Raw genomic sequence first — 20,902 nt, 5'->3', positions numbered from 1 at the left:
AAAGTCACTGTGTGATACTGTCCTGGTTTCAGCTCAGATAGAGTTCATCTCCTTTAAATCAAATAGCTTGGAGCAACTTGTCTGTTACACAGCCACACTGCTGCCTTCAGCCATCAGGCTCTGACATATTAAACAACATCAAAACCACCTTGAAGTCAAGACCCACTTCCCATAATACAGAGTGGGATGCCAGCAGCTACATTATTAGAGTTCCGGGAGATGCAGACTTGCAAGAAGCCAAGAAAAGCTTGGTCAAGAAGTAAGATATAAAATGCCAGCAAGTAACTGCTTACAAATAGACCGTTATCCCTTATTACCTTCAGGACACCGAGAATTGTACCATTGTACAACTGACCCTTCCTCCCTCTAAAGCTGGCTAACAGGCTGCACCATGTCAAATTCCTCTAAAACACAGTGACAGCAATTTGTGATGCTTTCTGACCTGATTAATGTTAGAATTTTCTGATGTTTTACCTTTCTAAAAATCTCCACTTGTGGTGAAAATGCTAGGACCTACTACTACACTGGCTGTCAGGGCTATTGAACTTCCTTGCTCCGCTCTCCAACATTGATTTTTCTGACATTGTGTCCCACAGATCTGTATGTGAGGATTTAACCTGAATTTTTCATTCTTTGTCCTGCACTGGTCAAAGCTGGACAATAAACCCTTTTGCTCTTTCTTGTCTGAAAACCAGCACATGCACCTATGAATCTCATACCAGTCACCCTGTTATTAGAACACTGTTTCCTTAAGGGACCAGCTTAGTCATCGTTCTTGGAAAAGGTTTAGCTCCCCAAGAGAGCTGCTGCTGTAATCCTTGGAAAAATGCAGAATGATCGATTTTCCTTCTCCTGGATTACTCCGTTATGGCAATCTTATTTTCTTCCTTAAAATCCCGTTTCAAAGCAGAGAGGGATTTAGCCTTTAATGAAGAAGGGTTTCTAATAATAAACACACATACAGCTTTAGGAAGTTTTCCTGCAGTAGATGAAGTACAATTTCATTGTTTGAATGCTGTAACACTCCTTACCTAAGGGAAATCTCAGATCCTTCAAGATGGTCTCACGGTGCAGCACTGAGTTACAGAGCAGGGAGGAATGATTTTTCCCGTTTGAGAACAGCAATCCACAAGCAAAAAACCCTGGCATATGATTAATTTTGTGCTTGCCACTGCTTACTGCTGAATGGTTGCTACTCACAACAGCTTGCTTGTTCACTGGAAGCCTTGTTTGCTGATGTATGAAACTTGGCACAGGTTTCGAGGCTGACATCAGAAAGCATCTTTGAATTCGGAAAACCACAGTACCCACTAAGCACATTATCCCCCTCCCTCTGGCTGCTTCTGGAAATACAGCTCCTCCACCAATGTCCTACACCTCCCTAAAAATACCATTCAACTCTTCATACTTAAAAGAAAAACAAACTGGTGCTTCCATGTCCACAAGCAAAGACAACAGTAGGAAGTTACCACAGAACTGTGTGTATCAGAAAGAATCAGACAAGAAAGGAAATAAAAAGCACCAGCCCAGCCTCTATTTTTTTCAGATTTCTTTCCCTTGGGACCCAAGTATTGCCTCTCTTTCCATAAATCAGCAGATCCTCTTTACACAAAGATCTCCCAGGCAGAGCACGAGAGGAGCCCACAGCCTCCACTGCTAGGATGCCACAAAACCTCATCTGCAAAGCTGCCAAGGGAGAGTGATGCAAAAGAGCTTTAGGAGCTGGACTGGAAAGGAAGTGGAGAAAGCAGTGGCCAGATACTCATCATGGAGGGATAAAATGGCATTTTATGTATAGGTCTGATGACATGCATGGAAGCAAAAAAAATTCTGAAGGCCTGCAATGGTTTGCTGGGGCAGAAAGTCCAGAAACTTGCCACAAAGTATGCTTTGGAGAAGAAGCCATGGTGGAAGTCCATTGCTGCTCAAGAAAATCAAATTATTGCTTATGGGAGAAAAGTATTTTCCTAGATTTCAACTCTTCAACAAAGGGCATCTATGATCCTGCACACCTCTGAAGGAGTTACCTCAGAAGCTGTGTGAGAGCGTTTACATGCCTTGATTCCAATTGTGTCACCTAGACATGTTTAAAACCACTTCACAAAAAGGTTTTCATGCTTTAATTCTCACACTTCACTGAAAAGTTGTACTAATTATTGTAGTTCAGAGCAACCATTATTTTGCGAGAGAATTCTGACAATGTGCAAAAGGCTAAAAAAGCTAATCTTCCAATTTCTCTATGAAGTGTATACTGCAAAAAACCTTAATGAGCACGAAGCTCTCAACTGAATCAGTAATTTGATAGACTTGAAGAATAATGTCTGCTTTTCCCAGCAGCTGTCTAGGTTTGATTGTGTTCCACCAAAAGGCTGCCATCAGGCAATGTGATACACATCATATATACCATCCACACGTGGAATATTGCAGCCTCTTTTCTCATTCCTGATTGATGATTTTTGACTGCCAGGGCTCTGTTGTCCTGCACACAAAGGTGAACACACAAAACATGGATGCTTCCAGGGTAGCAACCCCCATTTTGGAGTGTCAGAAGTTCAAGGGCAATTAGAAGGTGGCTGAGAGTTATTATGAACTGTGAGGGTGCTGCCAGTCATCAACCTCTTAGCCTGCATGTATTTGCAATTAAGAGAGCAGCACAAGAGATATTTCATGATGGTGTTTGGCCTTCACTCAGATGTCTTTGCTAACAAAAAACAGCTGAGAAAGCAGTGGCATGGGGGTGGGAGAGGAACGTTGTTTTACTGCTTTTTATACCTGCTATATATGATAACTCCGGAGTCCTTCTTGTCCCATTCTCACCAGTAACTGTTTGTTCAGCTGGCTCGTTTTTGCTAATCCTCTGCTTCAGCGTTTATGGAGGATATCATCAATAAACCTGCTGCTGAGTAAAGTGGGTAAAACCACATGCTGGTGCCTACCTGTGCTAGTTTGTATGTCAGGGTTGACTTGTCTTTGTCTTTAAATGGGAAAATTTATTTTGTGCTGTTTTACAAGATTGCTTTGCTAGCATAGTCTAGGAACCCTAATTTTCCAACTCCTTTCATAAGCCACAACCTAGAAATCCAAAGAAACCGGTTTAACCAGTGATCAGAACTATCAACAGAAAGCTTTACAAGGACTCACTGATTAAGCTCCAGTCTGTGTATTTTTATGTATGAGCTTTCTCTCTGTGCTAAATAGGTGAACTCTTATTTTAACCACAACAAGTCCTGCCTTGCTGCAGGACTGCCAAAGGCTGGATCCAGAGCATCACTGCTCAACACATGTCACCTCTGAGGCTGAGAGGGGAAGAGCTCTCAGTGCCACAGGACAAGGACACATCACCTTTCAGGCTGAGAGATGCAAACAAAGGGAGCTACTGGAGAGAGGAGCCCTGAGCTATCACTCACACCGCAGTTTTCTTTGCTCTGACAGAGTCACAAGCCAGTTAAACAACTTCTGAAAGTGCTGGCTATTTTAAAGCCCAGTCATCATATTCACCACACAAAAATATATTCAGAGTAGATATTTTCAAAGCTGGGTTCCTCATCTTAAGTAAAAGACTGACATGCTGTGACAGAAGGATCAGGGGTTTTGGAGGGAGCTCAGAGCCTGACTCCAAAGCTCAGCACCTGCATCCTGCACAACCATGCATGAGCCACCTGGGACAAGGTCTCAGGTATGGAAAGGAGTCCCAGGAGGGTTTTCTATCCATTACAACACCTGTGCTCCTCGTGTCACAGGCAGCTGGGGAGGAGACCAGCTTCAAAGGTTTTAACATACTCAAAAACACTGCTGATTTTAGGATGAATACACAAAGCAGATCCACCTGTATATCTAGAGGTCCTTTTAATCCAGAATGCCTATTAACTCCAGTGACTACATCCAGACCCTTGGGAAAAACAGTCTGCACTCAAATTACTTACTGCTAGACATAGGGGTGACACAAAGTGTTAACTATGCATTTTATTTTTAGCTAGCATCACTGCGGCTCTACGACCATAGGATGAAAACTATTGCCAAAATTGTGTCTCTCATTCTTATTGTATTTGTATTCTAGATAAAGAGATCTTTATTATGATTGTGGAAATATTCTGCAAAACTGTGTCGGTTGATAAAGATAAGAAGCCAGTTGAATAACAGACGCTTTCTCACAGCTTTCTTAGCAAGAAAAATATTCAGTTACATTGTCAGACATAATGACTAATCTTTGAATTAAGGTAAAATACTGCATATATGCTACAAATACTTCTTTGCAAAACATTGAGAAAGGAGTTTAAAAATCAAATGTTTATTCATTCTTTTGCAGGTATTATTTCTATCAAGTTTATGCCTAGATTTTATGTACACATCTCAGAAATTTTTCTCTGTGGAATTTGCATAATACCTCATAAGTCTATTTTGCTATAAGAAATTCCCAGAGCATATAACTACTTATGCTCAAAATGGACTAAAATTAAAGGGTTGCTTTTCAGTGTTTGATTCCACACATATTTCTTATAAAGACAATAATCAGCAGCTAGTCAGACAATAGTCAACAGTTCAATAGTTCTGCATGTGTCTGTTTGATACTAAAGCTGGGTCTAAAAGCCATTTCTAAAAACTCTCAGGGCCACCTTGCACAACATTCATGTTGATTACTACCTTTCACTGCATTCAATCATATGTGTGAGAATAACAGTGAAGAAAATTTTTCTTGAGCCAAGTAATAAGTCAATTCATAAAACCTGTGATTGAATGCAATGTTAGAATTTCTACTGACATGGTTCCATGTCTGATGGAAATCAAAGGCTACAGGCACAAATCAGTCCAACAGAGCATACATGGTTCTCAGCCACGGTTCTCAGTTTTATGAGAACAGGCACGTGCAAGGGTCAACTCTCACTGGGCTAGTTTAGCCTACATGCAACCTATTCAGGTGGCCTGGTTCAAAACTACTCAGATTTGGAAGAACAAGAGTAAAAAAAATCATGAAGCGCAGGGAGAAATTGTCATTGGAAAAATCAGAGAGGACAGGTATGTTCTTTATAAGCAGGGAGGAGCCAATTTCACTTCTGAGCTGGATGACACCACAGTAGAGAACCCATTTTGCTGATGGATATACCTTCAGCTATGGGAATAGGCCTTTGCAGAAAGCCAGGTATCAGCCAACGGCTGCTGCACAGGTCCCACCAGTGCCTATGGCTATAACCTGGGCACATCCCAGCTCAGGGTGTGCTGCAGATACAGGTGCACTTCTCACACATTCCCTGGAAGCCTTTCTGCCTACATCTGCCATGGAAACTAGGATCCCATGCCTCATCTTGCCACAACCATCCTTGGCTGTGCATTTACCAGCAAGGTGTATCCACTAAGAGATGTTGGCAGTATCCTTGAACCATTGCTAAACTTGGCCCAGGCAGGTTCAGCTGTGTGCCCCGCTCACGCTTAGAATCTAGCAACATCCTTGAAGAAGCACAACCAGATTATGCCTAGTTTGCTCTGACATCATCACAGATTTTCCTTTTTTGCAGGTTATTTGCATTAAGGAGACATAGGTCTTAAAATCTGTGGGCTAGCACTTCATTGACATGTCCTTCCCTGGGGGATGGATCATGCACTGCAGCCTGCACCCTCAGGGATTACTTGGCAAGGACCATTGGGTGGTGAGTGGCAATGGCTGTGCTGTTGCAGGGGGATGCTGATCCTGCCCCTTCCCTCACATCCCAGGGGTTGCCTCTGCAGAAGCAGCCCCTGCATGCACAGTACCTGCCGTTTCTGGTATCGTGCTGCCGCATGTTCTTGATAAAATGAACCTTCTTAAAGTTCTTTGGTCTGGGTGATCCTGAGAGTGTCCGACATCTGAAAAATAAATCAGTTGCAAGGGAGGGGAGGGAGAAGAAAAAAAATAGTTCTCAGTTCCCTGCTGTACCGCCAAGAAGCCTACACAAAAGCAGGAAGGAAAGACGAGACAAATGATTCAAGTCACCCTGTGTTAGGAATCAGCAAGAACAATAAAGACAATAAGTCTGGAAAGGCGACAGCTCAAACAAAAAAAAAATATTTAAAGTAATAATGAGAAAAGGCACCATCCCCCTCCCTTCATGCCAAAAAAAAAATCATAAAATAATCTCAGCAAAGTAAAACTTCCTGTAATGTGCCATGACAGCTAAGCCCAAGCTTTCAGAAGAAAAAAAATTAAACCAAACCAAAACCTAGTAAATATGCAATTTTCCCCGCTCGCACCAACACCCACGCTTTTGCATGCTCCTCAGCTATTGATAAAGGAGCCATTGAGGGAAGTTCTTTCTTGTTTTAATTTTAGAAAGATTTAAAATCTCCTATTTGCAAAGATAATTCCTATTTGATTTTAACTCTAAATATTACTTTTCACATTCCTGACAGTATACAAAACAACTGAAAATAAAACAAACTGCCACAGGAAAAAAAATAATCATTCTTCAAAACATTAAGCCTTAAATCTATTTTACATCTGAATGCGCTTTATAAATTGCAGTTACAGAAAGAAATTGCCAGAGGGAGGAGAGATGAGACAAACAGTAATATCCTCCCCCTGCCTTCCACCCTTGCTCCTTCTGATCAGCTGAAACCACAGTGCATGTGAAAGGGTTCTCTGTTTCATCTCAGGCCTGTTTTGGTGCAGGGCGAGGCAGAGCTCCCTCGCAGGCACTGGAGATGAGTCCTGTGCTCTCAGCACAGCCAGGGCTGCACCGTGGCTGCTGCATCCTCTGTGGCACCTACGGGACCAGCATCCTCTGCTGGTGCACGGGTGAGCTTCCCTAACCTATCTTTTTCATCCTCTCCCCTGCACAGGCAGAGTTCAGCAGCTCCTCAAGCCCATGAGGTCACTATCTTGGACTGAAACCACAGACCACTGTGCCAGTCCCTACTTCTGTACCCAAACACTATCGTGCTGCACGGGCACACCCCGAGAGGGGCACCCCATCGCTCTGCCATTTCTGCCTTCCTCCTGCTAGTAAAAGCCTTGAGACTCCCTGGCCCTCTGATTGCAATTAGCCTTGTTAGCTTCTTCACAGGAAAATGGCACCAAGAGAGACATTCTACCACCAATTCTGCAAATTAGCAAGTAAAAATACTGCCTGGCTAATCATATTTTGTTTATATCTTTTACCAATTATACATGTTTGAATCACTTATGGGAACACTTCATAACATGCTGGTAAGCATGCAACAGTGAGCTTTGTAAAAATAATCAAGCTTTGGTAATAAGCCAATTGGTACAGCCTCTGCTATTCTTTGCTTCGAGGTAAGGAGAGACAGCCAATCTGCATGTGGATAAACAAGGCTGCAGGCTAAACACCAATATAAACCAGCTGAATTACAGGTCCTAAGAGAAAGAGGCAGTCAGACTTGGGCTGCTGTCTTGCCGAACCGCTGACCTGGAAGCATTCCATGCACTGGTCAGATTACTGACCAGCCAGTTTCTGACCTGTTGAGCAGTTGCTCCATTTTCCATCACCCCAGAGGATTGCCTAGAGACTAATTGCTGTGGTCCCCAGAGGAGGAAGCTGTGGTCTCCCAGAAGCACAAATCAAACCACACTGAAGCGGCCAATATAACAAGGATGGGAGCAGTTTTATTAGTGGGGTGGCAGTCACAAACCTACAGGCCAACACACAGACAGCAATGCTGGTAACCAAAATAAGCTTGCATGTGCTGAGAGAATAGACAGTAAAAATTCTTTAAAAATACTAGCCTTCAAAAACTTACTGTATTAAACCATCTGTACATACTTTTTAAATGAACCACAGATGTTAGGGTACTACTGACTAGGGGGGCTAGTCATTCATATTGGTGACAATGAAACTTTTCTATTAGTCAAATCTGGCATTTTAATTCCTGACATTTCATCTAAATACTGCCTTTCTGTTTAATGACCTAAAGCCAGGGAATGTGCAATTCATATCAGCCACCACCTCGCAGGATGTGTGAAGTCTCAACACTTTTACTCACTATGAAGGATATCTTAATGTGAAGACCCAGCTACTTTTCAACATGAGGAGGGAGAGCAAGCCATGCATGTGTTTTACAGACAAGAAGCCAGAGAGAGAGTAAATAAAATGACCTCCGCAGTGGGGCATTTTCCTCGATGTCCTCCAGAGTCTCCAGAGAAGATCGCTGGGAGATCAGCCGACGTCTGCAGAGAAAGCAGAACACAAAACATCACTGCTGATTAGAGGGCACAAGGAAGTCCTCAGAGCTGTTACTGAGTAAAGATCACAAACTGCCCTTCACTAGCCAAGCCATACCTTTGGATATTAATAAATTCTTTTCCGTTCTGCTTATCTTAATCTGTTTGATTCCACCCAGAAGCAAACTTACTCCATACAAGCTGCTACAGCAAAGCAGAAGCTTCAGCTTTGCAACAGCTCCTCCTCAGTTTGTGCTCCCCTTCCTTCAAGGGTTTAACACCCATCTAACACAGTCCCACATATGCTGCAGTACAGCTGGCAACGCTACAAGTATAGAGCTCTGACAAAATAACGCAGACATAGATCCACAGAGACTGCCTGTCCTTCACACTGCCACAGGGACAACTTCTCTTTGCCCCTTGCACTTTCTACCAAGCAAGTGCCACTTGCCTCTCCATGATGTCCATCTCATCACTCCTGTGAGGAGTGTCTGAAGTGAGATGAAAGATGATAGTGCCAGCAACACTGGCGGTGTTTAAATAGAAGACCTGACCATCCCCATGAGCAGCACAGGTGAGCTAAGCTCTGTTTTAAACCATTTTCCTATGTCTGAGTCACATCCTTCCTCCACCTTCAAAGAAGTAATTATGGAAATCTTTGCATTACAGATTTTCTGGCTGTTCTAGCAGGCAGGGAAGATGCCCCAATAACAGTCTTTGTTTTAGCAGCCATTGCTGCTGCACAACCTCCAAACACCCTGACAGCAGCACAAAACAAGAACTGCACCCAACCATCCACAAAACCACAGTAAATACCATAAATGAATGTGTAAGACACAGCCCACCCTCAGGCACACAAAGAGAAATTAAGCTGGCAGTCACTGAAGCTACTCCGTCGTCAATGGGCGTCAAAGCAGCTGCAGCAGCCAGCAGAGCCGTGGCACTGTGCCCCTGCACCCGGCTGGCAGGAGCTGTGCCAGCACCCATGGATCCCCAGGGCCATGGCTGAGGCACAGAGCACCTCACCAGTGATTTCATGAGTATAAATAACAAAAGTCTTCAAAGACTATCACTATTTCTTGCCCAATTCCCACTGAGCTGCCTTACTCCCTTCATCGGCAAGCAAAGAGTTTAAAGAATGTCATGAGCACTCCTATATGCTTGAAAGGTGCTCATTAATTTATTTCTGGGTTGTATTTTCACAATAAATTGTTTTCTCTGTTGCCAATGTAAGCAGTTTCTAATCCTTCCTGCAATTCCCTTACCCCTCCAGTTGTGCTGCTACAACTGGAGCCGTGCTGCAAATCTGATTACCAAAATGTTTTTCAGTTCAAAATAACCCTGAGGTTCAGTGATTCCATTTGTTATTAATTCAAACACCAAATTTCCATCACTAACCCAGAGACAACACATTTCAGGACAATTCAAATGTGCATGCAGCTTCTTCTGTCCTTAGAAAATCATAGAAAACCCCTCAAACAATTTATAGATCAACTAAGTGTGAAGCATAATCCTCTTAGGAAAAATATGCAAACCTAAATCCCCTCGGGCTTTGTCTAAACTAGGATTTTAGAAGACCTGGTGCAAGATAGGATACACCTTTAAAATGCTAAAAAAAAGTCTGCATTTCAGGATGTGCTGGTATAGACAAAGAAGAAGAGACCAAACACCTGTCTCCTGCACCCATGGGTGTTCCCACAGCTCCATCCATAATCACAGAGGATACAGGAATGCTTTTATTGGGAGAAATTCAGATCAGGAGGAGCTCCTCCTCCTTTTTCAGTTTCACTGATCCATAAGCAAAAGCTGGAAGTTTCAACTACCAGCACCACTGGTAGATGACGTGGCAGATGATAGCTGTTGGCTTTTTAATACCTCTTTATACATCATTAGCTTAATAACACAAATAATGGCATGCTCCCATCTTGTGTTACAACACCAAAAGCACTCTTGGCATGTTGTTAGTCAAAGGGAGATAAACAATGGTACAACCTTACCACCTTCTTCATACTAAATTTATCAAATTAGTCATGCTGCATCTCCTGTAGATGCCAGGTGCTAGTACAGCATCAGGTGCATATTCCAGCTGCCACTGAAGCCTTTTTCCAAGAGTCTTCTTGCCCAAAGTTATACACCATCCTCAGCTTCATTGCCGATAGTTTGTCAGACACAGGTTTGAAGATCCTACATTTGCATCTGTCATTAAGGCAGATGCAGTGGGTGGCAGTGAATGGCAGGAGAACACACAAATGGATGACACCAGGTGGTCATCCAGCTGCCTTCTGGGCTCCTCTGCCTTCCCTCACTGCTCTCAACTTCTTAAACCCAGCACCAGGGATGCTGCCTCCTGATTTTTGCTTGCTAACCTCAAATGCAGCATAGGCTGGATGGGAATCACTGCCACCCCTCGCTGTGTGAAAGACCTCACACCAATTTTCACCAGTACTGATTTTGCAGCCTTTTGGGTACCTTACATGGCAAGTGAGTTGGCACAAAGGAGTGGGGGAAACTCTTTGTTCATCCAAACTTGAGAAAGGAGCACTTATACCTGTGGTCCCTCTCAACTAGGGCATGATACAAGCATAACTGAATAAATCCATCCAGGAAGAAAGGAAGAAAACACACATAAAAGGTACTGACACAGGCAGCAGTGAGAGCAAGGCTATCCAGCCATCTTTCACCTCTCCCCAGAATTATTAGTTTTAATCACTTCAATTCCCAGCACTGTCAAAGGAGCACCAGAGAGGTGGATTTGGAGCAACTCTGTTGAAATCAGTTCATACTGTACAGGAATCACATCCTCTTTTCACTGAAGAAGCTCAGCTGCAATGAAGGATGTACAATTATTCCACTTTATCTTAAATCTTTATTTCAAGGCCTAATTAAGATGACCTAAATACCAGTATTTTATAAGCTTTCCACAGCTGGATATCATACTAGAAATGCCAACTAATGAACCTACCTGCTGTGAACAAAGTCACATCCTGTGCCACACACGTGGGACGAAAAACAATTCTGGAAAAGGAAAGCTTTTGAAAGGATCTTCCAGGGAATACAAGAAAAATCAGTTTTCCACTGACTTCATTAAGAATTAATCACCTCAACTGGTGTTTAGTATTTTAATTAATCATCTTTCTCTCTTCAGGCAAGCATGAAATCCTAAAAGGGTTATTTTTCAAAAATTGATTAGCATGCTATAGCAGCTGGTATATGTAGACACTTGCACTGAAATAACCCAAACTGTTTCATACCACACATCACCATCATTCTGATGTAAAGCTGTGTTGATACCTATTTTGTGTTTAAAAATGCCCTATTTCAATAATAATTATGGGAAAATCGTTCTACTGTGGAGGCAGAATATATGCAGAACAAAACAAAACAGCACTGTGTGACTCACACAGGATTCAGGCTTTGGGGTAAGTCTCTAAGCAGATGCAATTTCAATATAAAATGCTTTAAAACTTTTGTAGACTAAATGTCAAACTAACACAAAAATACAATTGACCTTAATAACCAAATTAAAGATGTTTCAACAAAAATGTTAATTTCTCCTAGTCCACAGAAAGCTTTAAAAACTTCCTGCTAGTTTAATTACCCCATTCAAGGTATACCAAACTCACTTCGCTCCCTACAGAAAAAGACAGTTCAGTGCTGGAAAGATGATGACCTCCTCATTCTAATCACCAGCCCTTGCAGGACAATGGTCACAGTCTCATGCAACTTACAGACTTGTTTTGTTTAAAAACCATATAATATCACTTTCCCTTCAACACCTACCTAAAGTACTTTTCGTCTGTTTCCTTGTTGGTTCCTTATGCATGTACCCTGAAATAACCAATACCCTGCAATCAAATTCCAAGTGCAGACCAAAGAGAAAAACATTTAAGAGAGACATTTGATGCCATAGTATTTAAAATGGCTGCTTTCTAAGATACTCATGACTCTGCTTGCATACTGCACTTATCTTTGACCAGCTGTCTGAATCTCTGTGGAAGCTTCTTTAAAGCTAAAATGTTGTCTTCATTTCCACACCCCCCCCCCACCAAAGTCAGATTAATGCGTGGCTCACTTTCAAAAAATAAATAAAATACAAGGGCAAAAACAACCAAACCAAACCAAAACAAACCCAAACTAAATACAAGGAAAAATTAAATAAGGCAGGTCCATCCATAGCCAAAACAGCAAATAGCCAAAGGAAGAAGACTGCAAATATATTCACCATAACCACCCCATCAATCAGTGGAATATTATCTTTGCTCTCAGCTGCTGCAAAATACTCAGCTCAGTTATGTTAAACATACAAAATCTTAAGCCACATAGACAGGAGGTGATAAAAAAAAAGAAGGAGCTGCAATCAGAACACTGGATAAATTCATCCAGGAAGGAAGGAAGGAAGCCAATGATAATCCAAGAGATAAGGAAAAATAAATCCATGTGTAATGACATTCTAGCACAGCTACAAAATCAGGAAGAAAAAGCTGTATTTTAAATACAACTAATTTCTGTGAAAGTTGGGAGCGTAATTTCCCCCTGCTTCTGTTAAAATCACAAACCTGTAACAGCTGAAGCCCGCAGTGTGGGTGTTGCTGGCTCCCAGAACAAAAAACACCCCTTCAGGATAACCCCTTCTTCACTTTGTCTGGGACAACTGCATCCTTTCAGAGATGCAGTGACATGGGACACACAAGTGCCAGCCATCTGAATGCCTGCTGGCTGCATTAACACTGATGGGAGAATTTGGGAGGACAAAGACATTTCCAGAGCTGAAGACTGTTGGCAGTTCCCATATCCACTGGGCTACCTCCTCCCTTCAGGTGGCCAGGCAAAATCACAGAGCAGAAACTTCTGGGCTATTACCTTCTGATCACAGCTGTGTTTATCCTAATGTGGCTTGGAAGCATCAGACAAGCACAGGACTGCTCGACACTTTGAACATATTGGGTTCTTTATTTCCACTGTGCCTTCATCACAAAAGATGTATCCTACACACAGAAACACTACCCTGGATGGGTGCAGAAGTGGAGTGGAAAGAAAGTAACAACTTTCAGAAAATAAAACTCACAGTGATTGGGAATGAAACCAGGATACCTGTAAGGACATCCAGGGCTTGCCTAGAGGTGTTATGTGAAGAGTCTCCCTCTGCATCCATCTAACCTCTGAAAGGTGCCAGCTCCAGGCTCAAAGAGGTCTTGCTCAAAGCACTCCCCCAGGAGCTACCAAAACATACTCTGGACTTCCAGTTCCCATAGGTCAATCCAGGCAGAGCATCACCTTGATGCTCTATGGGAACAGCAACACTAGGGCTGGTTTTTTTCATTTGGCTTTCGTATTGTTCCTTCCAGCACCAAAATGGTTTGAACAGTAAAAGAAAAACAAGGAGAATATTCAATGAGATCTAAGATCAGGCTTCCATGTAAGAGAATGAAAAAAGAAACCCAAACAAGTAAATAAATAAATAAATAAATAAATAAATAAATAAATGTGTATGTTATATATTACAATATTATGGCTACAAACATATCTTGCAGGCTTCTCTGAGTTTTGAGTAAGTCATCATTTGCCAATCTCTTCCCTAACTCCTTTGGAGCTGGGTATGAACAGAAGTGCAGCTGCTGGCTCTCTTGTCCCTCTGTGGCCAGGGGAGTAGGTACAAGCAGAGCTGCCAGACAGAGGCCATGCCCTGTCCCCAGCAGCTCCAGTCCTTTTGTCACTCCAGGGAAACTTAAATGCCACTTCTCTCCAAGTCCTCCTCAGCCAGCCAGCCGAACACCTCTGCCCAAACTCCCGGGCTAAGCTGCGACAATTAATTCACTCTTCTGAAATATTATACAAGACATCAGCTGTGAACGAATTCCCCATTCACTTCCTGACCCCTGACTCCATGCCCCAGCATGAACCCAGATGAAAGACCCGCTAATGAGTCACCTCTCACCCTCCCTCTGAAGTTTTTACTGGGATTCTTATGTCCCAGCTCATTTTCTTCCTATCTTTTGCCAATATTACAGGAAGACAAACACAGGAAAAACAAACCCTGAGACTATTGAAAATTATTAAGGGAAATAGAATTTCCAGGAGCTACCCAAAGCGATATAAAGCTGTTTTTAATTGTGTGCTATCATAATTACACAGCAGAGCCATTATCTGCAAAGAACATCAAACTCCATTTAGGACTTCCACACCGTGCAGTGTTATTGTCAAGGCTGCACACAATGGGAGTTAAAAGCATCTGGCACATGCTGAAAATGGGTTATTTTGTTAATTCAGCAGCCCAGCCCAAACACACAGAGAACATACCGAGAGCCCTCCATTTAGCTGTCACCTGCGTGCAGGCAGGATGCCAACACATGCTAAGACCACAGCTTTCTGCAGTGGGCCCTGAAGAAAGTCCTGGAAGCAGAGATCCTGAGCTAGCAGAACTCTTGACAACCTGCTTGCCTGGGATATGCACTGCAAGGAGACAGACCTTCAAATCTAGTGATGACTAGGAGAATAATGCCATGCCAAATGTCTCCATCAACCTTTTGGGCATAAGCAGGAAGATGGATAGAAACAAAGAGATGACAGGAGAGTATGGCATGAACATGGCTCCATGCTACACCCTCCTCCTAAACCAAGGGTACCCCCTGCACTCACCTATACTTTAGTATTGCACCTATATTGTCATCCAACTCCTCCAAGCCTCATCCTCCCACAATATCCAAGGCAGAAGCTCTGAAATACAAGAGTACTTGAACTGCTGCCTCCTGACCTGTCTGCACATAATATCTCAACATGAAAAACACTTACACTGCCATCCCAGAGGTAGAATGTAAGTAAGAATTCATTAAGTAAGAATGAGGAAAGAGGTTAAGAAACAATGAAGAAAATAAACATGACAATACCGAAGTATCCCACCGACCTTTCACAATGCAACACAATGCTCTGTTCACATATTATTATGCAGCCTTACACACATGATCCTTCAATTAGCACACAAAATTCTATCACAGTGCTGTCCCAACGTCCCAGAGGGATCATCTGGGTCTAGTTAAATCAAATATAAAATCAAGATTACCAGCACTCCAAAGAGATAAGGAACTTTCGCTACAAGCACTGGTAGCAAGCACTTCACTGACAAAGCATTTGTGAAGTGCGAACGTGTACATGCAACTGTGCAGAAAAACAGATGGTATGGGAGAACAGGATTTTTGGACTTTTTGGGCTTTTTTAGCATCATGCACAATTCAACTTGACACACTATCAGTCTTTCTAGAAGACATGATTTCAAGAAATCTCTAGTGAAGGGAAAACAATTCCCAGCGTTTAGTCTAGGGAGAACAGAAGAACAATCACCACACGTTGCTAACTCTGGGGAACATTTAATGCTCACCTTCCCCAGCAGGATTCTCAATTCTTCAAAGATGTATCTTGTTTGAAACCTACCATCGTGGTTTAGTGGTGGATTTGGCAGTGCTTGCTAATGGTTGGACACAATGAACTTAAAGGTCAGTCTAAATGATTCCATGATTCAGTGGTGCTATCTTCCCTCTGCAGGCAGCTGCCTCTGCAGCCAATCCTCGTACTGCTGGCTCTGCCCAAGCCGTAATGAGGAGCTGGAGCCACAATTCAGTAAGATTCATTTACACACAGCTCCCACAGATGCTGAAGAGACAAAAATCTACATCCTGTTACCTTTATCCAGTGATTTACAGATTCACTGTCTTCACTTTACTGACTCTGCAGCAGTGTGATAGCTTTCAGAAGGCTTCTGTGCAGTGATTTATTCTGAGTATGCCCCAACACTGCCACAGCTGTATTCTTCAGAACAGCCACTACCTCATAACCTAACACACACGGTAAGACATCAATGGGCATCAGCTTAATTAGAGACACTCAAAACTAGGGAAGAAGCAAACAACAAGATTAATCATCTGACCTTATGAAAACAAGGATGTTTGCCAAAGCAGATACAATAGCAGTGCAAAGAACATACAAACTGTCCATCTTTATGTCCTTTTGTGGCAGCAAAACCCACACCCTAATAGCCTTCGTTGGATTAACATGAATCTAACAGATTCTTCATGTATCATTTAACCCCGACAAAACTCTGTGTATTGCAAAACAATAAATACTTTGTTCTGTTCAAAAGCAGTGTTTCCCCTTAAACATCACATCTCAGGGAAATGAAGCATCAACTTTCAAACCAAGTATTTGAGAAAACCACACACTGCCAGAATGTGTGCAAGTCTCTAAAGTATCAAATCACAAAATGTTGTATTCCATAACACCCAAAGTCCTGTAATTAACTAAGAAACTCGCTTGCAAGCCAAGGCTAAATGCAGTAGATACCAGAAAACATGGAAACACAGACATGCACTACTAAGTCATCTGAAAAAAAATACTTTAATTCTAGCCTGCATACAAAACCATGCAATTAAAACCCCAGCCTTATCCTCTTTCATTTGAGGTGGTTTTTAGGTTATCTACAGCCCACCCTCATATCCCTGTCTGGCTCCCAGACACACATGCTAGCTAGGAGAACATACTCTGCAATCCCAGATCTTAATATCCTTAGACTTAGAAATTATCTGAACATACAATTAATTGCACTGCTAAAAATATATATACTAGACACTGTGAATGGTCTGAATAGAGTTCTTGACAGAGAAAGAAAACGCCCCTGTGTGAGCAGGGCACAAAGAACAAACAAATAGGAGAAAGCTTATTAGCATGAGGCATTTGGGCATGAGATATGAATGCTGGCACAGGTGATGGCAATCTGAGCATTCACTGGTTAGTACTTTGCATTTAGTTCTGGCTACACATGCTACACATACCCCTGGGATCAGGCACTTTTCCCAGCATCTCATTACACACCCAAGAGTCAATGCCCTGCTCTCCCTGGCCATTCACTGCTGAAGAGCAAGCCTATGCATATTGTTCAGAGATTAGCTTAGATATCTTAACTTTTTGATATCTGTGATAAGGTGAGACAGTCCAGTGCCATTATTTTAAATATTATTACATCTACAGGAATTAATGCCTTGTTGCTTGCTAGTTCATACACAGTCAGTTTCAATGCCAAAGGCCTTTGAGTACAAAAATACGTTTTTACTTAAAATGTTGCAATTGCTTATGCTTTACTGAGAAACACATTTTGCAATACAGGAGACATTCCAAAAACAGAACCACAAGACCCATTATTAGGGTAAAGCCAGATCCTTACTGTCGAGAACTGCTTCAATGTACCAATGAGCTTGTGGACCCGAGTCTTGCAGGGAGAGAGCTCGGTTCTTCCCTGCTTGTCTCACTAGGGACAGATCTTGGAGCCACTCAGTATTTTTCACTCTAGGAAAAGCAAACACCCTCCTCTTTCCCCCATCTCTGCCACCACACTGGGCATGGCATCTTCCTGTCACTTGGCCACTGGGTTTCTGCTGGTAGCAGAGGGTTAGATCATTTTCTTCTCTCTCTTTTGAGGTCCTTTGCTCAGCATGGCTTACAACAGTTGGCTCATTCCCAGCCTGAAGTTACTCCCTCCTGGTACAGAACTCTAATAAAAATGTACATGTTTTCCAAATCCTGTTTACTCCATTATGAACATTTAGTTCTGCAAGGTGAAAGACCACATACAGACTGAACACCATGGTTCAGCCTATCACAGGTGCACAAAGACTAATCTTGGTTTAAAAGGCGACATTTAAAAGACTGGATCTCCACAAGGAACCCTCGCTTTCCCTACTTCCAGTAAGGAAGTATCGCAGGAGTTCTCATAACATGGGCAACATTTGGTTGTGTAGCTGTATCATTGCTCTCTTTGAAGGTATGGGGGGTACAGTCCTCTCCAATATTTAGAGAAGCTGGCCAAGAAGCCTCCCCACCTGTTTTCACAACAGAGAGTACCCAGCAGTCTCCCTAATGAACAATTCATTGACTTGGCAAATGGAGCCTACAGCTGCAGGCTGGGAACTGCCTTTCCCAGGATCAATACGCCCCCAAGAGCACACATGGCAATGGGCTGAGGCCAGAGGCTAGAAAGCACCTCCCCAGCTCTCTGCTGAAAACAGCCTCTTTCCAGGGCACCATCCCCACTCACTCAGAGAACACTGGCGGCTCTGCCACCCCTCAAACAGCTGCATATGCAGACTTGAACAGTTTCCAAATTTATGGCCTTTTATTTTCCTATATTCCCCACATACTGTCACAGTGCTGGGTTATAAAATGTAATCTGAACAATCTCCTGCTTAGTAAATTATGTAATTACTGGAGAACTGAATTTTTGTGGGTGCCAACAAGTTGGCTGGCTAGGAAATACTCAGCAATGAGATAATCAGTTTTCAATCAGCTTTTGGGGGGGAGAAAACACAAAAAAAAACCTTCAAGAAATTTGGACAATGCCCTTAACAATATGCTTTAACTTTTGGTCAGACAGTTGGACTGGATGATTCTTGCAGGCCCTTTCCAACGGCAATATTTTATTCTATTTTATTCCAAAAGCAGATTCATTAACACATCAAAAGTGAGGAAAATCGCCAGAGCACTCTGTTAGACTGCGTCTACTGATACTTTATATTATCAGAATGATAAAACAGGATCTCATAGTGACAGAGCTGGCCAACAACAGTTTAGGGGACTGATATTAGAATGCAGCACAAGACACAAATTTCACTTTTTCTATGTTTCCCTGTCTTCGTTTCCTCATGCTGCACCAAAGGGATCAGAGGTAGCAGCTCTGGCAGATGCAAGAGCAGGCAGCCACCTTAAAGTACCACTGATACCAAATAACCTCAGTGATGATTCCTGACTTGTTCAGTGTCTTGCCAGACCACTCAAAAGATTAGCTGCATTCATACTATGCAAAGAGGAAGGGTAGAGGTTGGCTGACCAACCTCTAATGTTCGCAGTGATCCACTTCAAATGTGTACTGAGCTCCCAGTTTGATCTAGTCTATAGAGCATGTAAGCAAATAAATAGATAAAGCAATAATTAAAGCAAAATAACCAACAATTAACTGCAGTTACGAACCCATCTCCTGGTACAGATGATTAATTGGAATGGGGTCACACCCTGACCTTACAGGAAGTCTGGAGGACCTGAGTTACTGACCTCTCCCTGTCACAAACAAACAACACAACATTTCAGCTATGATGAGTTTATATAACCTGTACATTACTTCAGACATCTATACACTCAGGAGGTGGGGGCAAAAAATGTAAAAATTACTGTAAAGTCCCAGGACAGGCAGTTTGATAGTGCATATCCCTCCTCCTCTTCTGAGGCTCCGGAGAGGCAGGGATGGCTTCCATAATCCCACATTTAATGAAGGACATCCCCTTGTCAATAGCTTTATAAAAAAGCATTCAGAAGGGCATAAAGCACCACTCAATCAAATCTTCCCAGTATTCAAAGCTGGCTGCCTGAGGTCTCTGTCTCCAAGTACCTGGGAAGCACAGGAGCAAATCATAGCACTGGGCCTGAAAAACACCTGCTATGGGGCCCTGAGCTGATGTGGTGGTTGGCTCCCCCAAAGCTGAGGTGTAGTCCACTGAGTTAGTCTGAAATGACCTAGTTTGAGTGATTTCCAGGGTCTGAAAGAATAGTGTTGTGGCTGTAACTGTAGCCATGCTAAGTACAACCTTAGGCAAACCTTTTGGATGGCAAATGCCATGACTGTAAAGGCAAAAACATATTTAATTCTTCCTTAGCAGAGACCCTTTTCTGTGTGTGTTTTTTCTTGTTGGTGTTTAATTTCTTTATATACATACACTTTTTAAATGGCTTTAGGAAGAAAAACCACTAAGCCAATGCAGAAATGGATATATTTGATTTTAAAGGCTCTGCCTATCTATGTGGAACAAATCAATCACATTACCATTTCCCTGGGGTGAACAGGCATAGGGATAGAACCTCTGCGGATGTAAGACTTTCACTTTTTCTGGTCTCCTCCTCCTTTTCTCAAAATCTCTGCACTTCCACCAGCAGCCTTTAGAGACAAAGGGTCTGTAACTTTTTTTTCTGAGTTGCATTATGGCCTAGCCCTCCCTCAGTCAGAGGACTTTTCTTGATAAAATAAAACAAGGCACTTTGTCATCTGACTCAGTGGCAATTTTAAAGTTCTGCAATGAATTGCAATGAATTTGCAGCTCATTAGCAATGAATTAAGTTGATGAAAGGTCACAAGGAACCAAGGACAATTTTTACAAAGCATCTCCAGGCAGTTTTTCCAGACCATCAGCTCCCTTTTGCTAACCCAGGAACACATCTCACACTCTTTAGAAAGCCAACTGTCTGTTTCTCCATAAAAAATTCCCAAAGTATTGCCTAATGAAACACACAAAGAGTCCTTCTCCTGCTATGGGAACACATTTCAGGATTCTGCTCACATGTTTTTTACTTAGGCATGCTTTGATGTAATAGCAGGGGAGAGAAATTTTGAAGGATTTACAGATTAATCAGCCAGAGCATGGATGTAGGTTAGGACTACAAGAACTGTGCTCCTCTGGGATATTATCTGCAGCTCAACTTACCCAAGATGAAATGAAACGCGCTTTGGGAATGCAAATGAATTAGGATGTCACAAAAAGTAATTCAATTTGCAGCAGTGGGGTTTTGAATTTGGTTAGTTACATACAAGACCTTTATTTAACTGTAAACCTGGTACAATACTTACTATGATTTCCAATTTGAAATTCATTTTACTGCTATTTTAAAAATCAGGCCTGATAACTACTAACAGATTTTCAGGTCATGCCTCTATTATATGCATGTATA

At 42.3% G+C, this 20,902-nt stretch overlaps 1 protein-coding gene across 1 annotated transcript in view; it reads right to left on the bottom strand.

Moving 5' to 3' along the window:
- The window catches only part of CABLES1 (Cdk5 and Abl enzyme substrate 1), a 69,205-nt gene that overhangs the window by 27,418 nt on the left and 20,885 nt on the right, over window positions 1–20,902 (bottom strand). The window contains 2 exon segments of the mRNA XM_030964316.1: window positions 5,746–5,838; window positions 8,084–8,155. Coding sequence (XP_030820176.1) covers window positions 5,746–5,838; window positions 8,084–8,155 — 165 coding nt within the window.

The sequence above is a fragment of the Camarhynchus parvulus genome, chromosome 2, assembly GCF_901933205.1.
Source record: "Camarhynchus parvulus chromosome 2, STF_HiC, whole genome shotgun sequence".
Classification (NCBI taxonomy): Eukaryota; Metazoa; Chordata; class Aves; order Passeriformes; family Thraupidae; genus Camarhynchus; species Camarhynchus parvulus.
The sequence above is the reverse complement of the archived record's forward strand: the minus strand, read 5'-3'. Positions and strand labels throughout refer to the sequence as shown.